Source organism: Hylobates moloch, unplaced genomic scaffold (assembly GCF_009828535.3).
Source record: "Hylobates moloch isolate HMO894 unplaced genomic scaffold, HMol_V3 SCAFFOLD_2, whole genome shotgun sequence".
Classification (NCBI taxonomy): Eukaryota; Metazoa; Chordata; class Mammalia; order Primates; family Hylobatidae; genus Hylobates; species Hylobates moloch.
Window position 1 is genome coordinate 117,205,400 of NW_026652277.1, and position 26,376 is coordinate 117,231,775.

At 36.2% G+C, this 26,376-nt stretch overlaps 1 protein-coding gene across 5 annotated transcripts; it reads right to left on the reverse strand.

Annotated features, from left to right (window-relative positions):
* Nucleotides 1-349: 349 nt before the first annotated feature.
* PNISR (PNN interacting serine and arginine rich protein) lies at nt 350-26,376 on the reverse strand. Of its 5 annotated transcripts, none has more exons than XM_058435421.1 (13): nt 26,269-26,368; nt 17,793-17,872; nt 16,013-16,127; nt 13,965-14,153; nt 12,164-12,387; nt 10,567-10,738; nt 9,473-9,663; nt 7,444-7,581; nt 6,011-6,110; nt 5,238-5,291; nt 3,949-4,119; nt 1,953-3,039; nt 350-1,719 (listed from the first exon to the last, which is right to left on the reverse strand). In XM_058435421.1, the coding sequence occupies exons 3-13, from the start codon at nt 16,098-16,100 to the stop codon at nt 1,689-1,691; spliced, it is 2,445 nt and encodes an 814-aa protein (XP_058291404.1). In that variant the 5' UTR covers nt 16,101-16,127; nt 17,793-17,872; nt 26,269-26,368; the 3' UTR covers nt 350-1,688. The 5 variants fall into 5 exon arrangements, with proteins under 5 accessions (XP_058291404.1, XP_032011555.1, XP_058291405.1 ...); XM_032155664.2 differs by having other exon boundaries at nt 16,013-16,131; XM_058435422.1 differs by having other exon boundaries at nt 350-3,039; nt 16,013-16,131.

The window sequence follows — 26,376 nt, forward strand, 5'->3', positions numbered from 1 at the left end:
AAATACTACTTTTGGCTCTAGTTCATAACTTGCCCAAAAATGTGCATATCATAGCCAACAGAATTTTTCTGTAGAATTTTATTTTGAAAATAATATTTCACTTCAAGATTGATCTAAAAAACATTTTAAGATATGAAAATGTTATACAACTTATCTATTACAAATTAATCAGATAATTCTGCAATTAGGTACACTGTGTTAGCTCACCTACATAAAAAATATTGCACATTTTCCTTTGTCTCCAGATGTGATTGATGTCTAAACTATATAGAATTTCAAACTATTTTGAAGTTATTCTGTGAAATGTCATCTTTATAAATATCAGAACTAAATGCACTGTAAACAGCCATTTTGGTAAACATGCATTTATTCACAGTTGATTTATTTCCTTTAGATAAATGTGTAACTGCTCAAAATTATATAATAACCTATGTAGAGGTACAAGAGCACACTATACAAATCTATTTCTATCTTCATGTTGAGGAAACACTGATCTTGGCAAAAATCTGGCATGATTTTTAAAATGAACTATTGCTGGTAAGAGGGCATACTTTAAAACTTTTGTGTGGCCTGCACCTGTTTTCTTTTTAAATTAAAATGTAAAAGCATTTGTATTCAGAGATTCATTTATCACTGAATAAGTGATTACATAAAAAAATGGACCCTGAAAGCAACTGAGTTAAAATGCTTTGAGAGCCCCATTCTACTTGTAAGTTATCAATGCCTTAAACTGTTAGACCACTCACTAATCATAATTTTAAGAAACGGACAAAATCAGACAATTTTAATGTCATGAAATTGACACAAACCTGCATAATACAGTATTCCTCCATTGATTTGAGGTCATATTATACTTTAAAAATATAAATAAATATATTGAATCATGAGTCTTATTTCTATAACCCCAAAAAGTGTTTCAAAATGCTTCTAAAACAGAAGTGGGTGACTAGAATATAGTTCCAGACTTGACTGTTAGTGTCAAACACAATCGTTCCTTACAAATAACTCTACTGGTGCACTGGCTTGATTGATTCCAGCAATTTCATTTTACAGGAGTGAACCACACGTTATACACACAGAGAATATATTACTTGAAAATCCCCAAAATAGGAAGAAAAGTTTAGAAAGTTGTCAAATACTTCCAAATGAAAAGTAAAGGTCTATTTCTAGCCCTCTTTCATACCCTTAAAGTTGAAATCTGGCAAAAGTCCATGGGTACAATTTACAAACTTTGACAAACTATTAAGTAAAAACCATTTTCTTTGGGGGAGGTGAGAGAAGGTACCTTTAAAACCTGTTATACAAAATTCCAGCTGCCTTTTTATAAAAGTACTTTCCTTAGATTAAAACCATAAAATTAAGGTGCAAGAGTTTAACAAAAATGAACTAAAGAGCTTTATTGACATCACAGTACATTCAAGAATAATTTTAAGAACATTACAGCTGAAAGAGAATGGCATGTTTATAGTCTTATTATGCACTATATTTTTTGAAAAAAACGTAATACAAAGAAATCCTATTAAGTAACTCGGAGCAGCATTGGAAAAAGTACACCTATTTACAGATTAAAAAAAAAAAAGATTCTGGTTTCACCTACACAGCCACAATGTGCCTCTATAATGAGACAAGCCCTTAAAACTCATGGAATTTTTTTAAACAACATCATGGCATTCTTGCCACATCATTCCTCAGCGTTTACGACGGGGAGGGGTTGTTGATCTGAAAAAAAAAGGGAAAAGACAAAATTTAAAAATAAAAATGTATTTTAAACTAAAAATCTGCAATTTTAAATAAATAATATTATATAGGATTTCTAACGTTTAAGACTATGATTATTTATCAAGTACCAAACTGAGTTTATTAAAGAGAGAGAGAAAGGACACTTTCAACTTTGAATAAATTCAGTCAAATTTTTTAAAAAATCAGACAAAATACTTTAAAAAGTATACTACCTTGATCGGGACTTAGACTTGTGTTTGCGGCTTGCCTTCTTACCAGACCTTTGAGATTTCTCCATGGATCGCGATCGACTATGTTTAGGCTTCTTAGCCTTCTTTTCTTTGCTACTTCCTGGAGACTCAGAACTGCTCCTTCCACTAGAATCAGAGCCTGAATGTTTTTTACTATCTTTGGTAGTACTTTTCTTACTATCCTGTCTAGAATCATGTCTTATGATTTTAACAGATATAGAACCACTCCTAGAGAATGTTCTTTCACTTTCTCGTTTCCTTTTTAATCTATCATCCTGACTACTGAACTTAAAATCTTTTTCTTCCCTTTTTTGTTTCTCTTTTCTTTTATCCTGTTCACGTTCCCTTTCTTTGTCTTTCTTTTTCCTATCTTTATCTATACTTCGACTCCTCTCCTTTTTCCTCTCTTGTTCTTTAGCCTCACCTTTATGCTTATGACTGTTCCCACTAAGATTTCCACGTTGATCATCAATTTTACGCCTATCTCGACTCCTACTGCGACTGGCACGATTGGTTCGTCTATCCCTTGAGCGACTTCTACTTCTACGTCTCTCTCGGGAAGGACTCCGATTTCGTCGTCTTTCTCTTTCAAGGCTATTTCTATTAGATCTCCTCCTATCTCTAATCTTTACCCTAGCCCTATTGCTCTCTATTTTAATTCTGCGAGAGTAGCTTCTACTCCTGCTACGTCTAGCTTTGATTGTTGGAGATCTACTCCTACTGTGTCTCTTTTTCCTTTTAGGAGAAGACGACCGAGAAGAAGTACGACTACTACCTGAGCTAGAACTGTATGAAGAGCTAGAGACAGTACTACTAGTACTACTAGTTCTGCTATTGCTACTGGAACTACCACTACTAGAACTTCCCGACCTACTCCTTCCTTGTTTTTCTTTTTCTTTATGCTCTTTTTTTGGTTCTAAAACGGATGTGGTTTCATTTGCAGTTCTCTTCTTTTCATTAACCACATCACCGTCTGCTTCTCTTGCTTCTAGTAGTGATAAACTATTTTGCTCTTTATGGATAAATTCATTCATCTCTTTTGTAACCCTTTCTGTTTGCTGCTTTTCTTCTGAAACAGAAAAAGACAAAAACACTTAAGAAAATGTGCATGTAAAATTCTCATACTACCAAATGTCAAGCTACCAGACTGTAACAATAGAATACCACTTTCAATTACAATGCAAGCCATGTAAGTAATTCAAAATCTTTTAGTAACCACATTAAAAGAGTAAAAAGAAACAGGTAAAATAACCCAATATACCAAAAATATTATCATTTCAACACATAATAAATTTTAAAAAATTCTATTTTCTTTTTCAAGTAAAGTTTTTGAAATCTAGCATGTAATTTATACCCACAGTACATGCCTAGCCACATTTCAAGTCCTCTATAGCTTGTGGTTAGTTACGTTACCCTCCTGGACAGTGTAGCAAAATACAGTATCAAGATGTAGAGGTGCGTGTGAGGCAAGTAGGAAAAGACTTCCCTTTTGTCCAACTAAAGCAAAATTTTAAAGGTAAGTAAGTGGTTTATAGGGAAGTCTTAGCTGCTAACTCTTAATTACCTTTCTTAGATTTTTCAAAGAAGAAATTCTGAGTAAATTTTCTCTTTTGTTATTCCTAGTATTAGGTAAAGTAACTTAAGTAAAAAACTTCTAGGTTCTCTATTATCCTTATATATCCTAGCTACAAATTACTTTTCAATAGTCTTACAAATATATTTTTCCCATTTCAAAAGTCATCTTTTTCATTTCAAGACTTTTAACAAGAAATAAAAATACCCTAAATAGCTTGGCTTATAGCCACTGCAATGAATGGCTCCTAAAACAACCAAACAAAAATTGTGACTTTAGTTTCAGTTATATCACAAATTATTTATAATATAGCCTTTATTTTATCCTTTGATATTTTTAGGTTGGTTAAAAAATAAAAAGAAATACAAAACTGGACCAAAATTAAGTCTAAAAGATATACTACACCTTCCATCTGTTTATCATGTAATAGCTGCTGTTCTTTTTCTTTTCTCCAAAAAGCTTCCTGTTTTTGCCGGATTCGATGCCGTAATTCTTCATCATCAGTGTCAGATGACTCAGATCCTCTGTCACTCCTCTCATCTTCACTGTCTCCTGATCCATAACCACCCAGTCCACCTGTGTGCATAAAGCTCAGTCTATCATATGAAAAAAATTATACTATGCACTAAAAACTTTTCAAGGTCTGAGAAGAAAGCTCATTTCTTTTTTCATTGCCTTTTCCCAGAAGAATACACTTATTCGGGGTGGGGAGAAGTATACATTCAAATGCTTAAGGAGTTCACAGAACCTTCAGGCAAAGGTTACTTAATATCTTATTCTTTCTGGACTATTTCACATTTTTCTCACTGTAAAGGAATCATAATGGGTTTGCTGTACTGTCCATACTAACCAACAAAACTACTTAACAGGGCAGTAACAAAGCCACACTAGAGCTTAATGATGACCCTGAAAGTATTTCTAAAATTAACTTTTATTGTTCAAAGTTTAGAAATCCCTAGAGCTAAGCAATTTTTCCCTAAAAAAATTAGAATACTATAAAATCCCTGGTACAGAAATATTATGGTGCTGAAAATACTCCCCACCCTGAAATGATCTAAATAACCATAACAAAACCACATGGGCGTTTGGTTCTACCCACCTCTCTGGGTCCTCACAAAAATTAATTTGAAATGAAGATGTGGAAAAGGCAAATTCAAGCTTTTACGGCCTTGATAATATACCATGCAAATAGTAAATTATGAACACATCACTACTATTTTACTATGATAAGATAAACCCTTTCCTCTATATTAAAACTTGACTTGCCGCAACACAATCTATGTAAGTTATTAAAAGCATTAGTGGATACGTTCTTCCCTAAGGCATGTATGCAATAATTCTGAAAGTGAGCTTAGATACTATCATGGCTAAATTATGAATTATTAAGTACAAACTATAGGTGTTCATATATAATTATATATATAAAAAATGCATATATTGGAGCAATAAGGAAATCTTCCAATATAACCTGCCCCAATAAACTATGAATTAACCATCACATTTATAAATTTCTCACTGTGAATGCGTTAGTCAAAAAAATAGGCAAACCTTTTTAGACAGGATGACATAACCCTAAGACCTAGGTTTTTATAAACTGAGTAGGACTAATACAGTTTTAAAACAGAACACGTAGAGAGACAATGTATGTGTGATTTTTCCCTTTAGGCCCTCTCACAAATATGGAAAACACTTACCGAGTCCAGTGAGGGAAGCCAGTGCACTGGACTGTGCCAGCTGTTTTGCAGGAGCTTTGTATCACATCAACAACAGGAACAACATGTTAACACAAATAGCCACGATTTCATAGTCATGAGTCTATGGTATTGTTAAATCTACTACTATTGCTGCTTTTTGGGGAGAGAAGAAACATTAAAAACATAACATTCATTTTAAACCAGTATCATGTCTGGCTTTGAAATTATAACTCTGATGTGAGCTGAAATTGGTTTATAATGAGAAAAAATGTTGACAAGTATATCTGTATGTCTACTTCTGAGATTATGACATGTAACTTAATTTTTGTTTTCAATACATTTTTAAGGTGTTACTAAAAATCTAGGGGTAGGGAATCACTTGCTTCTGTAAGAGATAAGTGGTAAACTAAAAATTGTAGGTTGATAATTCAAAATTCATTAGTCAAAATAAACTGTATCAGAAGTCACACAACAATGCCATGTTATCTATTAAAAAAATCAGGTGAAATAAACTGAACATCAGGAATTTTCCACAATACATTTTAGAGGACAACAGTATGATTGCTAATTTGTACTCATGTAGGTCAGATAAAACAAAAATATTTGTATAGCTTTAATATGGTGTCTACAAATCTAATCTTTAAGAGTTAAAACATGCAAGAGAATATTCAAATATCTGGTAGAAATCCAACAAGGACAACAAAAAAAGGCCAAAATAGTCATCAGAACCAAAATACCCCAGGAAAAGCAAAACCAGAAACACCAAAATATACCTTTCGTTGCTTTGCGGTGTGCATCTTTGGCTACATAATAAATTTCTTCATCTGTGACATCCAGCAGAATTTCTGTCAGAAGCATTTTTGTCAGCAACATCTAAAAAAGAGCATTTTATACAGTACTTCTAATTATTATAGCTACTAATAGTGTGACATCTTCAAAAATATTAAAATGCAAAGCCATTTTTTTTTTTTTTTCAGACAGTCTCACTCTGTTGCCCAGGCTGGATCATACTGGCGTGATATCAGCTCATGCAACCCCCACCTCCTGGGTTCAAGTGATTCTCTTGCCTCAGTCTCCCAAGTGGCTGGAACTACAGGCATGCACCACCACACCCAGCTAATTTTCGTATTTTCAGTAGAGATGGGGTTTCACCATGTTGGCCAGGCTGGTCTTAAACTCCTGATCTCAAGTGATCTGCCTGCCTTGGCCTCCCAAAGCGCTGGGATTACAGGCATGAGCCACTGTGCCCACCCACAAAACCATTTTATAAAATATTTTTAGACATCAGAGCAGGCATTCCAAGGAATAAAGTATCTTGAACATTTTTCTGTAACATCAAAACTTCAAAAAAATTCCAGGCTGGGTGCAGTGGCTCACACCTGTAATCCTAGCACTTTGGGAGGCCGAGGTGGGCGGATCACCTGAGGTCAGGTGTTCGAGACCAGCCTGAACAACATGGCGAAACGCCATCTCTACTAAAAAAATTAGCCAGGCATGGTGGTGGGCACCTGTAATCCCAACTACTCGGGAGGCAGAGGCAGAAGAATTGCTTGAACCCGGGAGGCAGAGGTTGCAGTGAGCCGAGACTGCCATTGCACTCCAGCCTGGGCAACAGAGCGAGACTCCATCTCCATAAATCAATCAATCAATCAATCAATCAATCAATCCAAAATCATACGGATCAAAGAAAAAAATATTATAAATGTATCTGTATAGTAGAGACACTGAATTCAAAACACTTTTTTCTTTTTTTTTTCCGAGACAGGGTCTCACTCTGTTACCCAGGATGGAATGCAGTGGCAACACCTCGGCTCACTGCAACCTCTGCTTCCCAGGCTCAAACAATCCTCCCACCACAACTTCCTGAGTTGCTGGGACTGCAGGTGTACCTCACTATGCCCGGCTAATTTTTTGTAGAGACAAGGTCTCACTGTAGTGCCCAGGTTGGTCTTGAACTCCTGGACTCAAGCAATCCTCCTGCCTTGGCCCCCTGAAGTACTAGGATTACCCCAGCCTGAAATCAAAACATTTTAAAAATTCTCTATTAATAAAACTTTCTATAATTGTTTTAAGTTAAAAGGAGTATCTCTTCAATTAATAATACTGGTCAGCAGTTCTAGTTTCTGTTTTTTCCTCTAATATTGTCTCCAAAAAAAACTGCAAACAAAATAAATCCATGTACATAGTAAGAACTTTGACATTCTACCATTTGATACTCTTTCTCCTCTTCAGTCATCTCAGGGTCACTGTGCTCTTCTTGAGGAACTGGGGATGGACTTCTGGTGACTTTCCCACTACTTGCAGCCTCAACATTTTCAGTGTCTTCTTCTTCCTCATCACTATCCTATAAAAAATAATAGTATGGTAGTCCAAATTCATGTGTATAATGTAAAATCCTTCTCTTGCATAGAGAAAATCTCAAACCCCAAATTAAAAAGTCTATGAAACAGAAATATAAGTGAAACTGCTATCTAAATTACATTTACTACAGATTTCATTTGATAATTCAAGAAGTATAACCTGGGAAAAATGTAAGATTACAAGAAGGCTTAGGAAAATAAATTTTCTCAATTTTCTTTTTCCCTTAGTCAATTTTAACCTTATTTTATAAATACCCAGAAAAACATAATGCCCAGAGACTGATTTAATTAATATCTGTTACATATAATGGGCCTGAAATGAGACACTTATAGAACTTTGGATAAATGGACCACAGACATATTATTCAGTGTAACTTTTACAGCTATATATTTAAGCTATTTACCTAAAGTTGCACGACTTAAAATGAAAAATCTCTAATCAGATTTTTCAGGGCCTCAGCTGGCCCTGGAACTCAGTAAAACTTGCTTCTTTTTAGCTCATAATAAAAAGATAAAAATGAGATCTATTTCAGATTAAACAAATGCCAGCAGTTTGTCTCCTGTCTTTGTATGGTTTTAGGTTTCAGGATCCAGATAGCTTGTGACCCTTTCCTCTATCAGAGAAGTGTCCTCTAGTCACTTTTAATAATCCCACTAAGTAAAAGACAAGATGACCACCTAAATACTACTGTGGAAAGACTACCTGAACCAGGGGAAAAAGATAGGTAACAATCCCACAGGCATTTGGGAGGAAAGAGGAAGGACAATTTCCAAACAAATTTTTGATGCTTAAAAAAAACTTGGAACACCACTATTTCATGTAAAGATTTTTTTAAAAAAGACTGGACAGAGTGGCTAACGTCTGTAATCCCAGCACTTTGGGGGGCCAAGGTGGGAGAATCATTTGAAGCCAGGAGTTCAAGACCGGTCTGGGCAACACGGTGAAACCCCATCTCTATAAAAAATACAAAAATTAGGTGGGAGTTGTGGTGTGTGCCTGTAGCCCTAGCTACTTGGAAGGCTGAGGTGAGAGGATTGCTTGAGTCCAGGAGTTCAAGGCTATGCTGAGCTATGATTGTGCAACTGCACTCCAGCCTGGGCAACAGAGTGATCCCCCAACTGCCTAAAAAGACAAAAAAAAAAAAAAAAAAAAAAAAAAGAGTAAGCTTTAATAGTGTTTTTCTGTTGTTTCTTATTTTTGTTAATTAACATCTAGAATAAAAACACAGATTTGGCATAGGTCTTTTGGGAAAAATAAAAGTAATTTATGGAACTTAAGCAAAACTAATGCCTGCCAAAATCTAGTTATTCTGCTATTCTTGAGACTTATTTCTAAAGCAGAAAATGGCCGTGGAAGACAGACCAATTTCCTGAGTTGCATACTGGCCAGTGCTGCGGCTCTCATACCTGCTGAAGTTCCTAAACTACTCAAGCCATCTAACTGCTGAAGATTTAAAGACTTATGTTGTTATACTTCCAGTGCTCATGTCAAAAACAATCAAAATTATTACATCCTCAGGTATATGTTTAAATGTTCAAAAGAGGGAGATTTTATTTCTCTATTACTATTTTAATGTAGATTTGTTTTATAATCTACCACCAGGGAATCATCTGTACCACAATGAACGAATACAGATTGTTTATCAAGATCTAGCCAGCTCTCTGGAATGAAATGTTTATAAACTTGTTGTCTCATTTTCTCTTTACTGTATCTTCAGTAACACATATATAAAATCATAATCCTCAATATACTTAATGAACATTGTAATCTTAGGAACATCACTCTAATACTTTCCTATAGGCTAAAATATCTATTTCAGTAAAGTTTTCACATAAGATTTTCACATGGAGTTTCATGTTGGGGATTCTACTTACAAATTTACTTCTCTGAGGTAAACGAGGGCCATCCCCTCCTTCAGCATCTTCTGTGGCCTTTTTTTCTTTTTTGGACAATTGTGAACGTTGTTGTTCCATTCTTTCTTTCTCCAATTTCTTCTGCTTTTCACGTTCCATTTTTTCAAGACCTTCGCGAATCCAAGCGGGAAGAGTCCTGCGTTTTACTGCGTCTGTTTCACATGGGAAAAATACACACAAGTCAGTTAAGTAAAATATTTCTACAAACTTGTGAGTAAATTTAAAAAATATCCCATTAAATATCATGCTTTTCTTCAATGCCATCACTTTTAATAACACCAGGGAACACTGCTCTAGTGCTTATAATCTGCCAGGACACAATGAAAGCATGTTAAACCATCATCTGATTTAATCCTTACAAAAGCCCTCAGAGATCACTACTATTACTCCACTTTTTTCCACAGGTGAGGAAACTGAGACTCGAAAAAATTAAGTGATTTGCTAGTAAGTTAAAAAAGCAGTAAAGTTAGAATCTTCCTAAAATGTAAAAAGTAAAGATTTATTAACAAATGCTCCTGTCCATTAAATACTGAACAATTTAGAACTTTCCAGATATAAAGTGGCATAAATATGTATTTGTCACTTGAAATAGGCCGGCTCTACAATGTTATTTAAAAAATTGAAATTTTCTAACAAAATACTTAGGGGAAGTGAAATAACCAGAGGAAAATTAATCTGACAGCAGTGCATCAGATGAACTAAGAGTGGACAGAGATTGAACAATTAGATTTAAAAGGAGAAGGGCTCATATATCTGTATAATGTACTGAAATGCCTACACTGAAGAAAATACCAACATGCTATGGCTAGCATAAATTTACACTTCATCACAAAATCTGGAATTTAATGTAAAGGTTTAAAGAAAATTATTTAAACCTTTTAATATTTTAGACCAGTATCATTTTTGTAATTTTAAGCTTTATGACCATAAAAAATAAAGTGTCAATTCCTAACACATCACAGATACTCAAACAATTTTAAGAAAACAAGACATCCTTTTTATATGATAAAAAAGGCATGCCAATTGTGGTCCACTAAACTAAGTTAAATAGCTACCAATTTGTGGAGGCTCCTGCTTCACAGGAAGTGCAATAGGTGAACGCTGACGATCCCTGAATGATGATGGCCTTTCTCTTCGATTCTGGGGAGGTGCTGGAGGTCCTGGAGGTCCTGGTTGCCAATAAGGAGGATGAAATCCACCTTGCGGTGGACCAAAAGCAGCCCCATGCTGAAAGAGTATTGCAGTTTATTTTTTCTTCAAATTAATACAATATACTCTCTGGGACACACGTGTGTTATGAACTGGGACAGTAGAAATCCATGTGTGCAGCACATCCAAGAATTCCATGGCTCTAATATCCACCGATACTTCTATAGTCCCAAGAACCTAGGCTTACTTTTCTTAAGATTTTCCGGCTATGTAAATGCAAAGAGGCTTCTAAAAGCCAGCTGATAAGCTACTTTCAAAAAGTATATGAAATTTTTCATTCTGAATCCATTTACAAGCTAATCCTACCAACACTAAGACATCAAACAGATACTAATTTTTCTTTAACTAGACATTTTTGTCAATTTCAACATCCTACTTACAGTGAACAAAAAGTGAACTAAACAACTTAAGCTGTTTCTATAATCTTGCAGATATATTCATTTATAAGCAAAGATAGAAGTTAATGAATCATTAAATATTTTCTGCAATTTTGCTGTTTTCAGAGGCTTTTCTAGGCCAGCTGCCAATACAGCTCTTTGTCTGGTTTACATGGGATCTACCACGCAAAAGTAGGGTAAGCAGATGCTCCCTGCCATTATATTTCTTCAAACAAGATAAAAACTGTTGTATCTGTATACCAAGTATACAAGTATCTAAATATTTATTAATGAGAGGATTATATCTCAAGGTGAATACTATATGTCCATTATCAAATCTACCCTAGAATTCATGAAATAATTTTTCTTTCAAAATTTTAGATTATGATAGCAGTTTATAAGTTAATAATTGCAATCAGTTATTTCAAAATGACACTATAATTTAAGCACTATAATTTTAGCACTATAATTTAAGGGTAGACCCTGGCAGAGGGAATAAAGTAAATTAAGCCCAACATATGACACTATTCCCCACAGAGTTCTATGTCCCTAGGAATGAATTGGATGCTACAGAGGAAATTATATACAATTCCATTAACATGTCATGTCAGAATGGAAAAAAAATGACACTAGAAAAACAGTCATAATTCTACATAGCACAAGGAATTACACTTAGGAAAATGATCTATGTTCATGTTTTTTATTCATGTCTTAACCATAAGCTATATTCAATTACTGTGCATTCTCTAGTCTTTAACATTTAAATATACCATTTTGAAATATAAATTAGAAAACAAAACATCATATAGCTATTGCACTTACACATTTTTAATTTTTTCAAAAATTTTCCCTAATGATCTTTTATACCATTTTCCTAATGAAATAAAAAAATCAGAAAACAAATTCTAATTATTTTAATACTCAAAAATTGATAACTGAGACAGAATGTGCTTATTTATACAAGTCTGAAAAGTGAAACACGTATCTTAGGTATTCTTGATGAGACACTTCCAAAGAATGGATTACGTGCACATCTACAATATTAAAGCAACAAAATATCTTTCACCTGATAGTCAAACTGGTTCACTGGCCCCACTGCAAAATTATCGGGTGGTCCACCAAAGTTGTGATTGTTCTGGTTAAATATATGCCTGTTGTCAGGGGCAAATTCCCCACTGTCCTGACTGTTGCTGTCTTCAGAAGGAGGAACAATGTCCATTGGGCCTGGTGTTGGTGGCATCCATGGCTGATCTGGAGGGGGGTGTGGGGGTTGCTGATGCATTCCCCATTCTATTTAAGATTTAGGCATAAAAACATTCAACAGGGGGTTATAACAAAATCAACACAGAACTTTAAGATCTCAAGAAAGATTTTTCAGTAAACATACAGATTTAAAAAACAACTTATGACTTCTTGGTCAAATTCCTTCATCTATCTTAAAAATAAGCAATGAACTAAACTGTCATATATAATTCAAAATGAGCTAACTCCACTCTAATTCATATCCTAATCAAATGCCCAAAGTTATTTTTAACAAATGTAACAAAATCCAAAGCACTATTTTTGTTTAATTTTTATATTTGTTTAGTAACAACACCACAAAAATAATACCTTGAGGTTTTATATAATTTCTTTCTTACACGAACACATTTATCCTCACAACATCCCTGTGAGGTAGGGAGAAATCAGGTATTATTTTTGCCAATTTCGGGAGAGAAAATTGAGGCACACAGAGGTAATCACTTGCCCAGGGTCACAAAGTAGAGTAAAACTAAGGGGTAGGGATGCCAGGGAGAGTCATTTAAGAACTTAAACTTAGGAACTAAAACATTTTCAAATGTGGGGAAATTTCACTTTCAAGAAAGCTAGAAATGAACCACCTCACAGTATCAAAGACTAGAATATTTATGTTTTTAAAAGTAATCTGAATTCTCATTTTTTTGTTTGTTTGTTTTAAATGAGGGACTCATTCTGTCACCCAGGCTGGAGTGCAGTGGCGTGATCACAGCTCACTGCAGTCTCAATCTCCTAGGCTCAAGCAATCCTCCCACCTCAACCTCCCGAGTAGCTGGGACTACAGGCATGTGCCTCTACGCCTGGCTAATTTTTAAGTTTTTTTTTTTTTTTTGTAGAGACAGGGCCTTGCTATGTTGCCCAGGCTGGTCTCGACTGAGGTCTCCATTCTTATAAGGAGAAACAAAAAGTATTAATAGGGAAAGGAGGTTATGACTTCACCATCAGCATACCCAAATGTGAGGCTGATTCCTCCATAGTTTCAAGTGACTATTAAAAAGGAATAACACAAGCCATGGAAGACTGAATTAGCATCAAGAAATCTACATCATACTGTGAAATAAAACAAACAAAAAAGTAAAACACACAAAAACTTATGAAAGATCTTCACTATCTGAAAAAAAAAAGGGAAGAAAAAGGTAGGCGGATGGTAGGGGCAGAGTATATTTGACAGACTAATTTGTCACACAGTGACACAATTTTTCTTTAATTAGAGGCTAGACATGTTTTACTCTGCCAGTGCTGCTTCTGAAAAGGCCAGAGGTTGCAATAGAGAGACAAAGAATGCTCTCTTCCCTAGATGCCAAGTGAGGTTTCCAGAGTGTTCCCAGCCCCTGTCAGCCTAGGAATGAAGAACCAAGAAAAGAATCAAACTGAGTGCCACAAAGCTAGCAGAATGAGTACAGAATAATTTTAACCACAAAATGTCAAAGTCAAATCAAACTGAAAACTGCCTATTCTTTAAGAAGCATTAATTTCCAGAAGTCATACAACTAAGCAAATTAAAAAATTTAATAATGATCTTCATTCTGTTTTTTAAAAGTCTTAAAATTGTGAAAACATAAACAACAAACCTGGTTGCCACATTCTGTTGAAGTTTGAATCCCCTTGGAAATTCCCATGATTGTTCGGACCAGATTCCATTGTAGACATATCTTGTCCATTTGGCATCATTCCTGGTGGTTGTTCTACCATGCTTTGCTGTCCTGAAGCTTCTCTTTGGGCAATCCAAGCTTGGGCCAATGCAGCCCAATCAATTTGGCCTAACATAAATTAACACTGAATTCAGCATTCAGAATGTAGGAGTTGAAAGAATAGTGCCTCTATGTAAAACAAGCATCTCAATTATTCCTTAGATCTTAAATATTTCAGATACAGAGGGTATGAGGGAAATTGGAACAATATTTTTTGAATGAGAGATCTTAAATATTAAAGCACGCTGTGTCTGAAAGGGTGCTTAGCAAATAACCCATATTCAGGCTAAAAAGTAATATAAACTACTTACACTTTCAGAGAGAACTCCACCAAAAATACTCTTAACCCATTTCCAATATTAATTCATATAAAATTTATCCTCTGCATCTTAGTTTACTGAATTTTTAAATGTCATCACCTTTACAAAAAAAATCACCACAAAAATAATCAAACACTATCATTTCTTCCTTCAACATGTCCTATTTATCTTTCCAGGCCTGCATTCGAGCCTATAGGCCTTTGATGAATGCAGCTACCTAACTCTGTTTTTCCTTATGGTTGCCCTTCTTTAAATAAGGCTCCCTTCTCTAGCCAAAACATGACTAGTGTAGTCTGGCTACAACTTCTTAGCCAGTCTTTACTCAAAATTCATTTCCCCACTATCTTGAAGACTCTCTTCCCAAGATATATTTTTGTAATTTCTAAATTTTTACCTATCTATCTATCTATCCATCCATCCATCCATCCATCCATCCATCCATCCATCCATCCATGATCCATCCATCCATCCATCCATGTAGAGACTGGGTTATGAGCCTGGCTAATTTTTGTATTTTTGGTAGCAATGGGGTTTCATCATGTTGCCCCGGCTGGCCTCAAACTCCTGAGCTCAAGCGATTTGCCGACCTCAACTTCCCAAAGTGCTAGAATTACAGGCGTGAATCACCACACCTGGCCTCTCTTCTCAAGCATCTACATTTAACATTTCAAGATCTTTTTAATAATTTTTATTTTGCAAGTCCACCCAAAAATGCATTAAGATCTAATATTAATAAAGTAAACAAAGTAGAATAAGATATGTTTTTCTGCATCTTACTTTAATGAAGATTAAATAGGTATTTTCATACAGTATGAAACACTGGCATAACCCCTATGGGGTTACACGTGGCAATGTGCACCTGAAATTACCGTGACTTAACAAACCTAGCTCTTTTCATAAGAAAATAATTGGACAAGTGAATAACAACATGTACACAAGATTATGCTAATTGTTTCAAAAAGTGAAAAGCTATAAATAATAAAACATCCAAAAGTGGCTTTGTTAAATTATGGTACAATCCTACAATAGAATCATACATGGCTATTAAAAAAAGAAATAACATCAGATCAACCCAGTGAGGGCAGAGCAACATAAGTGGTCTTACGGATGAAACAAAATCGGCCACTAGTTAATAATTGCTAAAGCTAAGTAATAAACAAGGGCTCCCTATACTCTTCTACCTTTGTATGTGTGCCTGAAATAGTCCGTAGCAAAAAGAAATTTTAAAATGATATAGCATACCATCCAGTTCAATATGATATACAACTTTAAGTTCAATATGATATACAACTTTAAGAGTCAGAATTCACAGAAGTGTGTTCTTCGTAAGCAACATATTTTAGGCTTTTCTCTTTCTTTAGAAAAACAAGGACTAAATCAGTTCAAAAAATGTAAAATCTTCAGAAAGCTTTCTACATTTTGAGAGTCTTCCAAAGAGATGTCCATTTCTTGCTATATATGCTATGGCAAGGCTATTTATGAGAAGATTAAATTCTGACCATAAAATGATCCAATACACCAATCTTAATTCCATATCCCTTAACCCCATCATGTGTCTTCTACCCATTTCCACATATTCAACCCTGCCCTTTCAATTTGTTTCCTTACTTGGATCCTGTTGGTGCTGGAATGACTGCATCCATTGCTGCTGGTTCAAGGGCCACTGCTGCCAAGGCTGTCCTCCTTGATCCCACATCCCTTCTTTTAAAATATACTTGATTCTCTATCTTCAATAAATTAAACATAGTTTAAAAATTATAGTGAGTTATTTAATCTTAAAACCTCACATAAGAAATTATTATATGATGATACATTTATTTCATCAGAGGTCTAAAATTCTTGTCAATAGCTTGCCAGAGGCAACTAGAATTTTTAGGGTACCAAACAAGAGGTAGAAAATTTTATGTTAATGCTGGTCTCAGAATTTGGTGGCATGCATACATAACACAATGAATTTAGCTCAAAAAAGACTTAAAAAAAAATCTATTTTTTGTACAATATAAATTTCTGGATATTTAATTATTTTGAAGATTGTACGAAAAAAGTGATTTCATTTCTCCCCAATCAAGATTCCTTTAAGATAGTAACCAAATAGCTTCAGCTGATGAAGAAAAATTCTTCCTTATAAATAATTACAGCTAATAAAAATGAAGAATGCAGAACAGAATTAGAAAACTATCATATTGCCAAAAGAAATAAAATATTAATTCAGGAAACCTTACAAGAAAAGTTGATGAGAAATCAGAAATTCAAAGGTTGCCAAAATATCACCCCTACAGATTATTATACGTCTACTATGCTCCCAGAATCACTAAGAATTCTCATCAAAAATGTTTAACTGAGTCCAACTGAGCTTTTGGATTTTACTTCCAATATAAAGCAATTTTAAAGGATAAAGAAATGAGATAAACTGTATTAAATCCAGAAAGTAAGACAGCCTCTAAGACCTGGTTTCTTAACATATAAATAGCATGGAAAAGATGGGAGGAAAAGTACTTTATGTTAATAACTATTAAATTTAGGAGATGGTATGGGGGGGAATCATCACACTAGCCCAACTTTTCTGTAAGCTAGTCTGAAAACATTCCTAATAAAAGGTTTAAAAGTCTTACAAGTCTAATATCTTTGTACTTTATCCAACACTGATACACAACCCTGTTCAAGAACCAGTGATTCACATAACCAGGGCATGGTTTCTTCTTTATTTTTGTATCCCAAGACTTAGCTCATAGCAGGCATTTAATAAATGTTTACTAAATGAATCCTTCTAGATTGATCCTTTCGGTATGCTGAAAACAAGATAAAAGCAAGCCTTTGTATTGCAGGATCACAAAAAGTAGGCAAGTTGGATAACAAAAAAAATAGAGACATTAACTCTAATAGGACAATTGGTGATTACAATCCAGGCTTTTAAAAGTTTCCAACTCCAGTCTTCGCAGCATTCCCAGAATGCCATACAGGTATAGTTCTATCTGCGGCAGATACTAACCCCTCAAATGAAGAACACTGTGAATTATGGGAGGTGTATTTGTTACCTTGATGTACTTATGATTCAAATGTACCTGTCCTCGAGTTACACTAATGTAATCAATCACAATGACATTATTAGAATATGGCAAAATAGGCACTACATAGCACAAATGAGGCCAACAACTGGTTTGGGTATCAGTTCCAAGTTAAATATATATATATTTTTAACCTCTGTTCACTGTTTCCTTCTTCCTCCCCTTTTTGTCCTGTCCAGTTTCCCAAGTACACCTTTAGAGCCCTTTAAGGCTAAATAGGTTATCAGAGCCCTTGAAAAGTAACTTCACTTACAACTTTAATTAAGAGTTAACAAATAAATACGAAACACCAAGAAGACACACCAACTGCTATTTAAACTGACCTCAGAGGTTCACCTTCTGTTTAAAACTTAGGTTGATTCAGACTACAGCTTCGAAGCATAGCAGCAAGATTATGTATGCCCTAGGGGGAAAAAAAAGTAGATGTCTGCTTATAGATTATCATGATTCGCATGAAAATAAATTCTAGAGATGCAACATAAGTGTGATCATCTCCAAGTTAGTCACTTTTCCTTGCATTAACTTTATAATGGGGAATTATTTTATCATAATAAAATTAAGGAAAAGAGATACACCAGAAATGAAGAGGCAAAGCTTTTTAACATCTTTTTTCTTTCCAAGTATCTTTTATTTACTTGAACAATTCCTTCATAATAAAAAACAATGTCAAACAATTTAGAGATTGAGTAAAAAGGAACAACAAACATTTGAAATGAAGATCTCATCCACCTGTTATTAACTTAGATGATACAAATTAGGTAATAAAATGTATTAATTTAAATTTTCCTATAGAACTCTATGTTTAGAAATTAACATTAGCAAGGAGAGAACAGTTTGTTCCTGAAATGGTTTAGTTTCCTTTTTATTCAATCAACAGCTTTTTACAGTTGAAAGACAAATTTATTCATCTTTTTATCTTCAATATGGTACAAGAAAGCATCTTGCACATAGCAGACACTAAATAAATAATCAGTGTCTAGCTATTACTTTCTGTTTAAAGGCTAATGATGAGGAAGCTGTTAACTTCTACTTATGAGAACCAAAAAGCTTGCTGTGCTTTCCAACGCTTTAACAGCTTATCAGAGTTCAATGCATAATTTTTCTGTCTTAAATTGTAAACTCATATAATACAGACATTATCAACAGCTCTATAAAGTGCCTACTGAACTGAAAATGTGCACTTACTAAAACCATTTAAATGATGAAAATGATGTATAATGACTCCCTACCATCATTCCCAATCCATAAATTTACTTTTCCAGAAATTAAATAAAGGTTGTTTTTCTTACTCATGTTTAATGGTTGTCATGGACAACTTTTTTAGTTCCCCTTTTAAGTTTTCTGGTCACCAGTTGTCACCTAGACTTCAGAGCACAGGCTCTGGTTCAGGATGCCTACCTACATCCGTTCGTTAGTGGTGTGAACATGAGTAAGTTATGCTCTAACCCTTGGTTTTCCAAACTGTAAAACAGAAGACCTAAATGTCTATACCCCAAAGGATTATTGTGAGGATTAAATAAGAAACACATAAAAACTAAGCATCGGAAGTTTCAATTCGTGATTAATATCAATACTAGAGCTTTCTCACCATCACTTCTGGTAGCACTCTTCAAGTTAACAACTATTAGTGGGTTTTAAAAAAAGGTGATCGGCCGAGCGTGGTAGCTCATGTGTGTAATCCCAGCACTTTGGGAGGCCAAGGCAGGTGGATTACCTGATGTCAGGCATTCAGGACCAGCCTGGCCAACATGGTGAAACCCCGTCTCTACTAAAAAATACAAAAATTAGCCGGGCGTGGTGGCAGGCGCCTGTAATCCCAGCTACTTGGGAGGCTGAGACAGGAGAATTGCTTGAATCTGGGAGGCGGAGGTTGCAGTGAGCCAAGATTGTGCCATTGCACTCCAGCCTGGGCGACGAGAGAGAAACACCATCTCAAAAAAAAAAAAAAAGGTGATCAAGCCAACCCACTTCTGCTCAACTCCATTTTCTTCTCCAGAAGCAATCTAAAACTTACAGAGGTTTCACTTTATCTTTGAAAGAATTCTTTAGTCTAAATTTGTCTTCCTGTTTCATGGGTTGAAACTTTTATTGTTATCATTATTATTATTATGTTTTTTTTTTGAGAGGCAGTCTTGCTCTGTTGCCCAGGCTGGAGTGCAATGGCACGATCTGGGCTCACTGCAACCTCTGCCTCTTGGGTTCAAGTGATTCTCCTGCCTCAGCCTCCCGAGTAGCTGGGATTACAGGTGCCCGCCACCATGCCTGGCTAATTTTTGTATTTCAGTAGAGATGGGGTTTCACTATGCAGGTCAAGCGGGTCTTGAACTTCTGACCTCAAATGATCTACCTACCTCGGCCTCCCAAAAGTGCTGGGATTACAGGTGTGAACCACCGCACCCAGCTGAAACTTAAAAAAAACAAAAAACAAAAAAAAACAAAAGTTTTCCTATGCACAGAGGTTTTAATTTGCACATTTTCAAGAGTTTGATTTGTATCACCTGTGATCATTTTTCTGTATGTTTAAAACAGCCGCTTCTACTTTTGCTATATTTTTAGAAGCTTTTCTTCCCCAAAGTTTTAATGGAAGCTACTATTCAAGCAACATAATGTTTGGGACACCTAGGCTGAGAAAAATAGAAAAAAGATGTGAAATTGGGAAAAACAGAGCAGAATAAAAAAACAGTAAAGAAGGTGATGGTAAGTTAAGGAAGTTAGAAGTAAGGGGCTATTTATTAAAGTGCTTTAATTAAGTCTGGAGTTGAGAAACTTGATTTAGTTATAGAGGATGACTACTGGATGAGGACATAGGTGGAACACCAAATGGTTAGTCTTTTTAAAAGACAATTTACTGGCTGGGCATGGTGGCTCACGCCTGTAATCCTAGCACTTTGGGAGGCCGAGGCAGGTGGATTACCTGAGGTCAGGAGTTCAGGACCAGCCTGGCTAACACGGTGAAACCCGTCTCTACTAAAAATACAAAAAAATTAGCCGGGCATGGTGGCACGGGCCTATAGTCCCAGCTATTCGGGAGGCTGAGGCAGGAAAACTGCTTGAACCTGGGAGGTGGAAGTCGCAGTGAGCTGAGATCGCACCACTGCCCTCCAGCCTGGGCGCCAGAGCGAGACTCCGTCTCAAAAAAAAAAAAAAAAGGCAATTTACTATTACGGCATCTTAACAAAACATACATTCACATCCCTCTGACCCAGCAATTCCACTGCAGGGTCCTAAACCATGAACGTGACATTTGCCCAACGTCTCACAGTTGAAGAAGTTTGTGTAATTTTTACTGCCTGTACTAGTCATTACGGACTGTGTTCATTAGCTTCATTTGATTCTCTGTATCTTTAAAAATCTGTATTTTTTCTAAAAATACACACTCACAGAATAAAATTAAAAGAATACAGAAAGATATAAAATAAAGATTAAAAATACCTGATTCCTATTTCCAATTCCTAGAGCTCAGCAGTTTTGTGAAGATTTTGTAATTTAGTAATTTTCTATAAATAATTGCATTCTTTTTTTTTTTGAGATGGAGTCTCGCTCTGTCGCCCAGGCTGGAGTGCAGTGGCGCGATCTCGGCTCACTGCAAGCTCTGCCTCCCGGGCTCACACCATTCTCCTGCCTCAGCCTCCCGAGTAGCTGGGACGACAGGCGCCTGCTACCACGCCCGGCTAATTTTTTGTATGTTTAGTGGAGACGGGGTTTCACCCTGTTAGCCAGGATGGTCTCAATCTCCTGACCTCGTAATCCTCCCGCCTCAGTCTCCCAAAGTGCTGGGATTACAGGCGTGAGCCACCGCGCCCGGCCGATAACTGCATTCTTAAAAGAAAAGGCCTCGAGTGGCATCATTTTTCATGCATTGGGTGAATGTCCTCTGTCTCATTTTCTTATAGGATTTAGAGTAAATTTTGATAATCTTGTCCAAAACAGGTAACTCTGGTCATGAAAACAAAATTTGTACTCACATTAAAATTTTGTAGAAAAGAGATACATTGTAGTAAAGACTTGTTATAAAACTAGGAAATAAACTTTTATATATGTTTCAGCATATTAGCACAATGCTTGATAAGGAGTTTCATTAACTATTTTTTAATTAAACAGTAAGATTACTAGTGATTTTATGGCAAGGATTTAGGAACATTACTCTTTCTTCATCTTCACCATAGTATCTTCACTACTAACAAATCTAACAAATGTGAAACCTAGAGAACAGAAGGAATACACAGGCACAACACACAGTAATCAATGGATACATATTTTAAATTTCACTATGGTTTAACGAAATAACATAACCTTGTACCATTAAAAATGACATTTACAAGTTGGTTTAAAAATGATTTGGAAAATGTTGATAATTTAAGGATGGGCATTTGCTACCCTCTTCTTTACCATTGCTTGAAAGCTTTCATTTAATAGGTTAAAGATGACGTACAATACTTTTTATAGAGGGTCTGCATTAAATTTTCATGTTTTTGTCTTGGCTTAAACAAGAATCTTCCTTAGGGGAGAGAAAACATTTTATAATAATTTAAATTCTCCATAATGTTTTGTCCATATTAAGTGGTTAAATATTTATAATTCACTGAAATGTTAGCAAGTAAATACATTAATGTTCAACCATGAAAATGACATTCCAATATTGCTACTGTGATTTTATAACATCAAAAATTGATTCCAATTTATTCACTCTTCCTTTAGACTTAATTTTAAAGCTTGTTAGACTTGAGTTTTCAAGTTTGGAGAAATTTGATTAGTGATGGGCAAGGCTGCAAGACTTTCCTAACAGTATTTCCCTTTATGGGGTAAAGTTAACTGCTATTTCCTTGGAAAACAAATGGGGTCTGGGAAGAACAGAAAGATGAATAACCAAGGTTTGTATCAGATCATCAAAACCATCACACACTGCTGCAAAAAAAATCAAGTGATAGCTATCACCAGTGTTATGGAATGAATTGTGTCCCCGTCCAACAGATACACCGAAGTCCTAACTCCTGATACTTGTATGTCCTTATTTGGAAATAGGGTCTTTGCAGATGTATTCAAATTACAATGAGTTAATATTTGATTTGGAGGGACCTTACTAAAAAAGAGACATAGACACTTACAGGGAGAATGTAACATGACCACAGTGGTACAGATTGGAGTAGATGGCTCTATAAGCCAAGGAACATCAAGGATTGACAAGAACTACCAAAAGCTAGGAAGAGACAAGGATCCCCTACAAAGTCATTAGAGAGCATGGCCCTACCAAAACCTCAATTTTACATTGTTAGCCTTCAGAACTGTGGAAGAATAAGTTTCTGTTGTTTGAAATCAGCCAGTTTGTGTTAATTTGCTCAGTATCCCTAGAAAACTAATACAACCAGAAATGGCCATCATCTATTTTATCCTTTTCTTAAATGGATCTACATTAGAACTTCATCGCTTTGAGGTCCTAAAACAACTTGTTTAAATCACAATCATTTATTTATTATTGAGACAATCTCACTTTGTCACCCAGGCTGGAATGCAGCGGTGTGATCTTGGCTTACGGCAACCTCCACCTCCCAGGTTCAAGCAATTCTTATGCCTCAGCCTCCCAAGTAGCTGGGACTACAGGTGCATGCCACCGCGCCAGGATAATGTTTGTATTTTTAGTAGGGATGGAGTTTCACCATATTGCCCAGGCTATCCTCAAACTTCTGGCCTCAATGATTCATCCTCCTCAGCCTCCCAAAGTGCTGGGACTACATGCATGAGCCACCCCGTGCGGCCAAAATGACAATCATTAATATTTACAAAAGTCACTCAGAGACTGTGACAGAGATGGATAAGAATTAAAATGTGGTATTTTAAAGTCCTTGAGCATCAACTACAAAATCAAAGAGCTACAGAAACACATCTATCATTTGATGCATAGGATGAAATATTTCTCAATCAACCACGAAGCTGAAAAGCCAGAAAATACAACAATCCTCTTCACCCCTGACATTTCAGTCTTACATATGAGTTGACTGACCTCAAAGTCAAAAAAGAATTTATTTGTTTAATTCAGATTAGGTGGAAATGGCACTGGTAAAGATTAATCTTGTAATCATTTGAAATATGGAAAACAGAAATTTTGCTACTTTATGTGACATGCATTTTAGTATATACTGAAATATTTGCAGCTTGTAGCTCAAAAGACTGTTTTTAAAAGTGGAGGACAAGCATGGCCGCTCATGCCTGTAAACCCAGCACTTTGGGAGGCCAAGGTGGGTGCATCACTTGAGGCCAGGAGTTCGAGACCAGCCTGGTCAACATGGCAAAACCTCCACTCTATTGAAAAATACAAAAATTAGCTGGGCATGGTGGCACATGGCTGTAGTCCCAGCTACTTAGCAGGCTGAGGCAGGAGAATCACTTGAACCTGGGAGGCGGGGGTTGCAGTAAGCCAAGATTGTGCCACCACTGCACTCCGGCCTGGGCAACAGAGTGACAATCTGTCTCAAAAAAAAAAAAAAAAAAAAAGGAAAATTGGATAGTTGGTTATAAATACCGCCCCCCAATAATAATTTAAAAATAAATGTAGAGAGAGAGCCCAAAATGACACCCTAGTAGCAACAAGCACACCTAGGCACTAGAACTTGGTTTTAATATCATTCCTCAATAAAAGGAATCACGGATCCTTAAAGAAATAGCTGACTCTAGGACTGCGACAGGGAATATAAAAGATGAGTCTGGAGCATGTATACTGTCAGGAAGTAATAAAGTGCTAAAAAAAAAATTGATAGGAACATGTCAAAGGAGAACAGTAGACAACTCAAAGAGCTGCCAATGGCCAAAGCTGGAACAATTTGAGCAACAAAACAAAGAAGTACTGGATTATAATACAAGTTATGTAATAAACATCCACAAGCCCATACGGATATGATAAAATAAACTAACACATAAATGTGAGGGAAGACACAAATCTCCCACAGAGAATTCCAAATAAATTATGTAAATATTCCACCCTAACTGAGGAAGAGCACAACTGTCCATTCAGTAAGCGTGGGCTCTGCAAAGTGACTTCCTTCCAAAGAGAACAGTAAAAAAAGGGGTGGGGGAAGTAACTTTACAGTGGAGAAATCTAACAAACACTACTCCAGAAGGATGATCAAGGTCAGTAACAATGTGATAAGTCACCTTGAGAGTATATATCCTTGATAGCATGTGTTGAAAAGGGCATCTTACCTCTGTGATCTTCCCCTGACATAGTCCGTAAGGCCATTTTAATCATGAGAAAATCGTCTGGCAAATTCCAATAGCAGGGCACCCTACAATATACCTGACCCATACTCCTCAAAATGTCAAGGTCACTGTATTAGTTTGGTATGCTTGCCATAACAAAGTACCAAAGACTGGGTGGCTTAAGCAACAGAATTTTATTTCCTCACTGTTCTGGAGGCGTTTAGTCTAAGATCTATGGGGTTGATTTCATTCTGAGGCCTCTCTCTTTGGCTTGTGGATGGTTGTCTTCTCCCTATGTCTTCACATGGTCATCCCTCTGTGTCCTACTCTCTTCTTATAAGGACAGCAGTTATTAATATATTGGGCTAAGGTCCACCCTAGTGACCTCATCTTCTTTAAAGACCCTCTCTCCAAATACAGTCATGTTCTGGGGTACTGAGGTTAGGACTTCAAGATACGAATTTTAGAGGGGCACAAGTCAGCTCTTAACAGTCATCAAAAACAAGTTAAGCCTGAGAAACTGTCACAGCCAAGAATATACAGCCTAAGAATATACAACAACTAAATGTAATGTGATATCCTAGCTGACATCCTGGAACAGAAAAAGGACTTTAGGTAAAATGTGAGGAAGTAGGAATAAACTATGGACCGTAGTTAATAATTTATCATTATTGGTTCATTAGTTGAAACAAATGTACCATAATAATATCTATTAATAAGAAGAGAAACTGTGTGTGTAGTGGGGACATCGCATGCGCTCAACGTAAACAAAAACTGTTCTAAAACATAAAGTCTATTAGTAAGTTAAAAAAAAAGAACTCATCTTTAAAGAACTGTTTTATTTTCTCTATAAGCCCTTTGCCACTTTACAAAAAAATTCCACAAGTAAAATCTTTAGTAGTCTGGTTTCTGTTGTTTTCGCCCTGCTGCACTCAAATGAGGAATTCCAAGTTTATTTTATCTGGGGACAGGGGGAAGTAAAAAGATGTGAAAGATTAATGTTGAATTAAGATCTTAAGCTAGAATGTTAATTTAACAACCCACAAACAAATTTGTCTAGTGCTCAATTTGTTCAGATGACGATACTATCCACCACAGGGTAAAAAACTGAAATATGGGATTCTACCTGTTCCTTTAGCGAAGCTTAACACATAATATCCAGCATTGGGTAAGAATACACGAAAAACACAAACTAAGGAACTGCGCCTGCGTAGTCAGAGCCTCAAAGGGTATAAGCTCCAGGTCGGGAGCCCCCGCCTCCTCCGCCCCGCTGAACCCCCTTCCCACAAGGGGGTTCCCACTGCGCAAGCGCAGTGTTTAACGGCCGGTCAGGAACCCAACAATTAGTCCCTTCTCGTCCGAGAGGAAACTCTGTGAGAAGATGGGGCCGTGAGCACTCTCTTTAACAGGGACATTTCCTTTTCAGCGAAAGCACCGCTCTGATTTACCAAGTCTGGCGGACCGCACCGCTTTAAAGGAATGAGGTTCCAGCGGTCGCGCCAAACAGCGTACGCAGCCTATTTTAAGTTATGCTACCTTCGCCACAGAAATCAAGAGGGTTGTAATAGTCCGGCAAGTGCCCACGTGTAATTGTTCTCCATCACTTACCCACTCTAGTTCGGGAACACCCTTGTCGCCGTCGTTCCGGTAATACCTCTCCAACGCTTTCGATGCTTCTACTTCTTCGGGAACAAGACAAGATGGCGCCCGATTTGT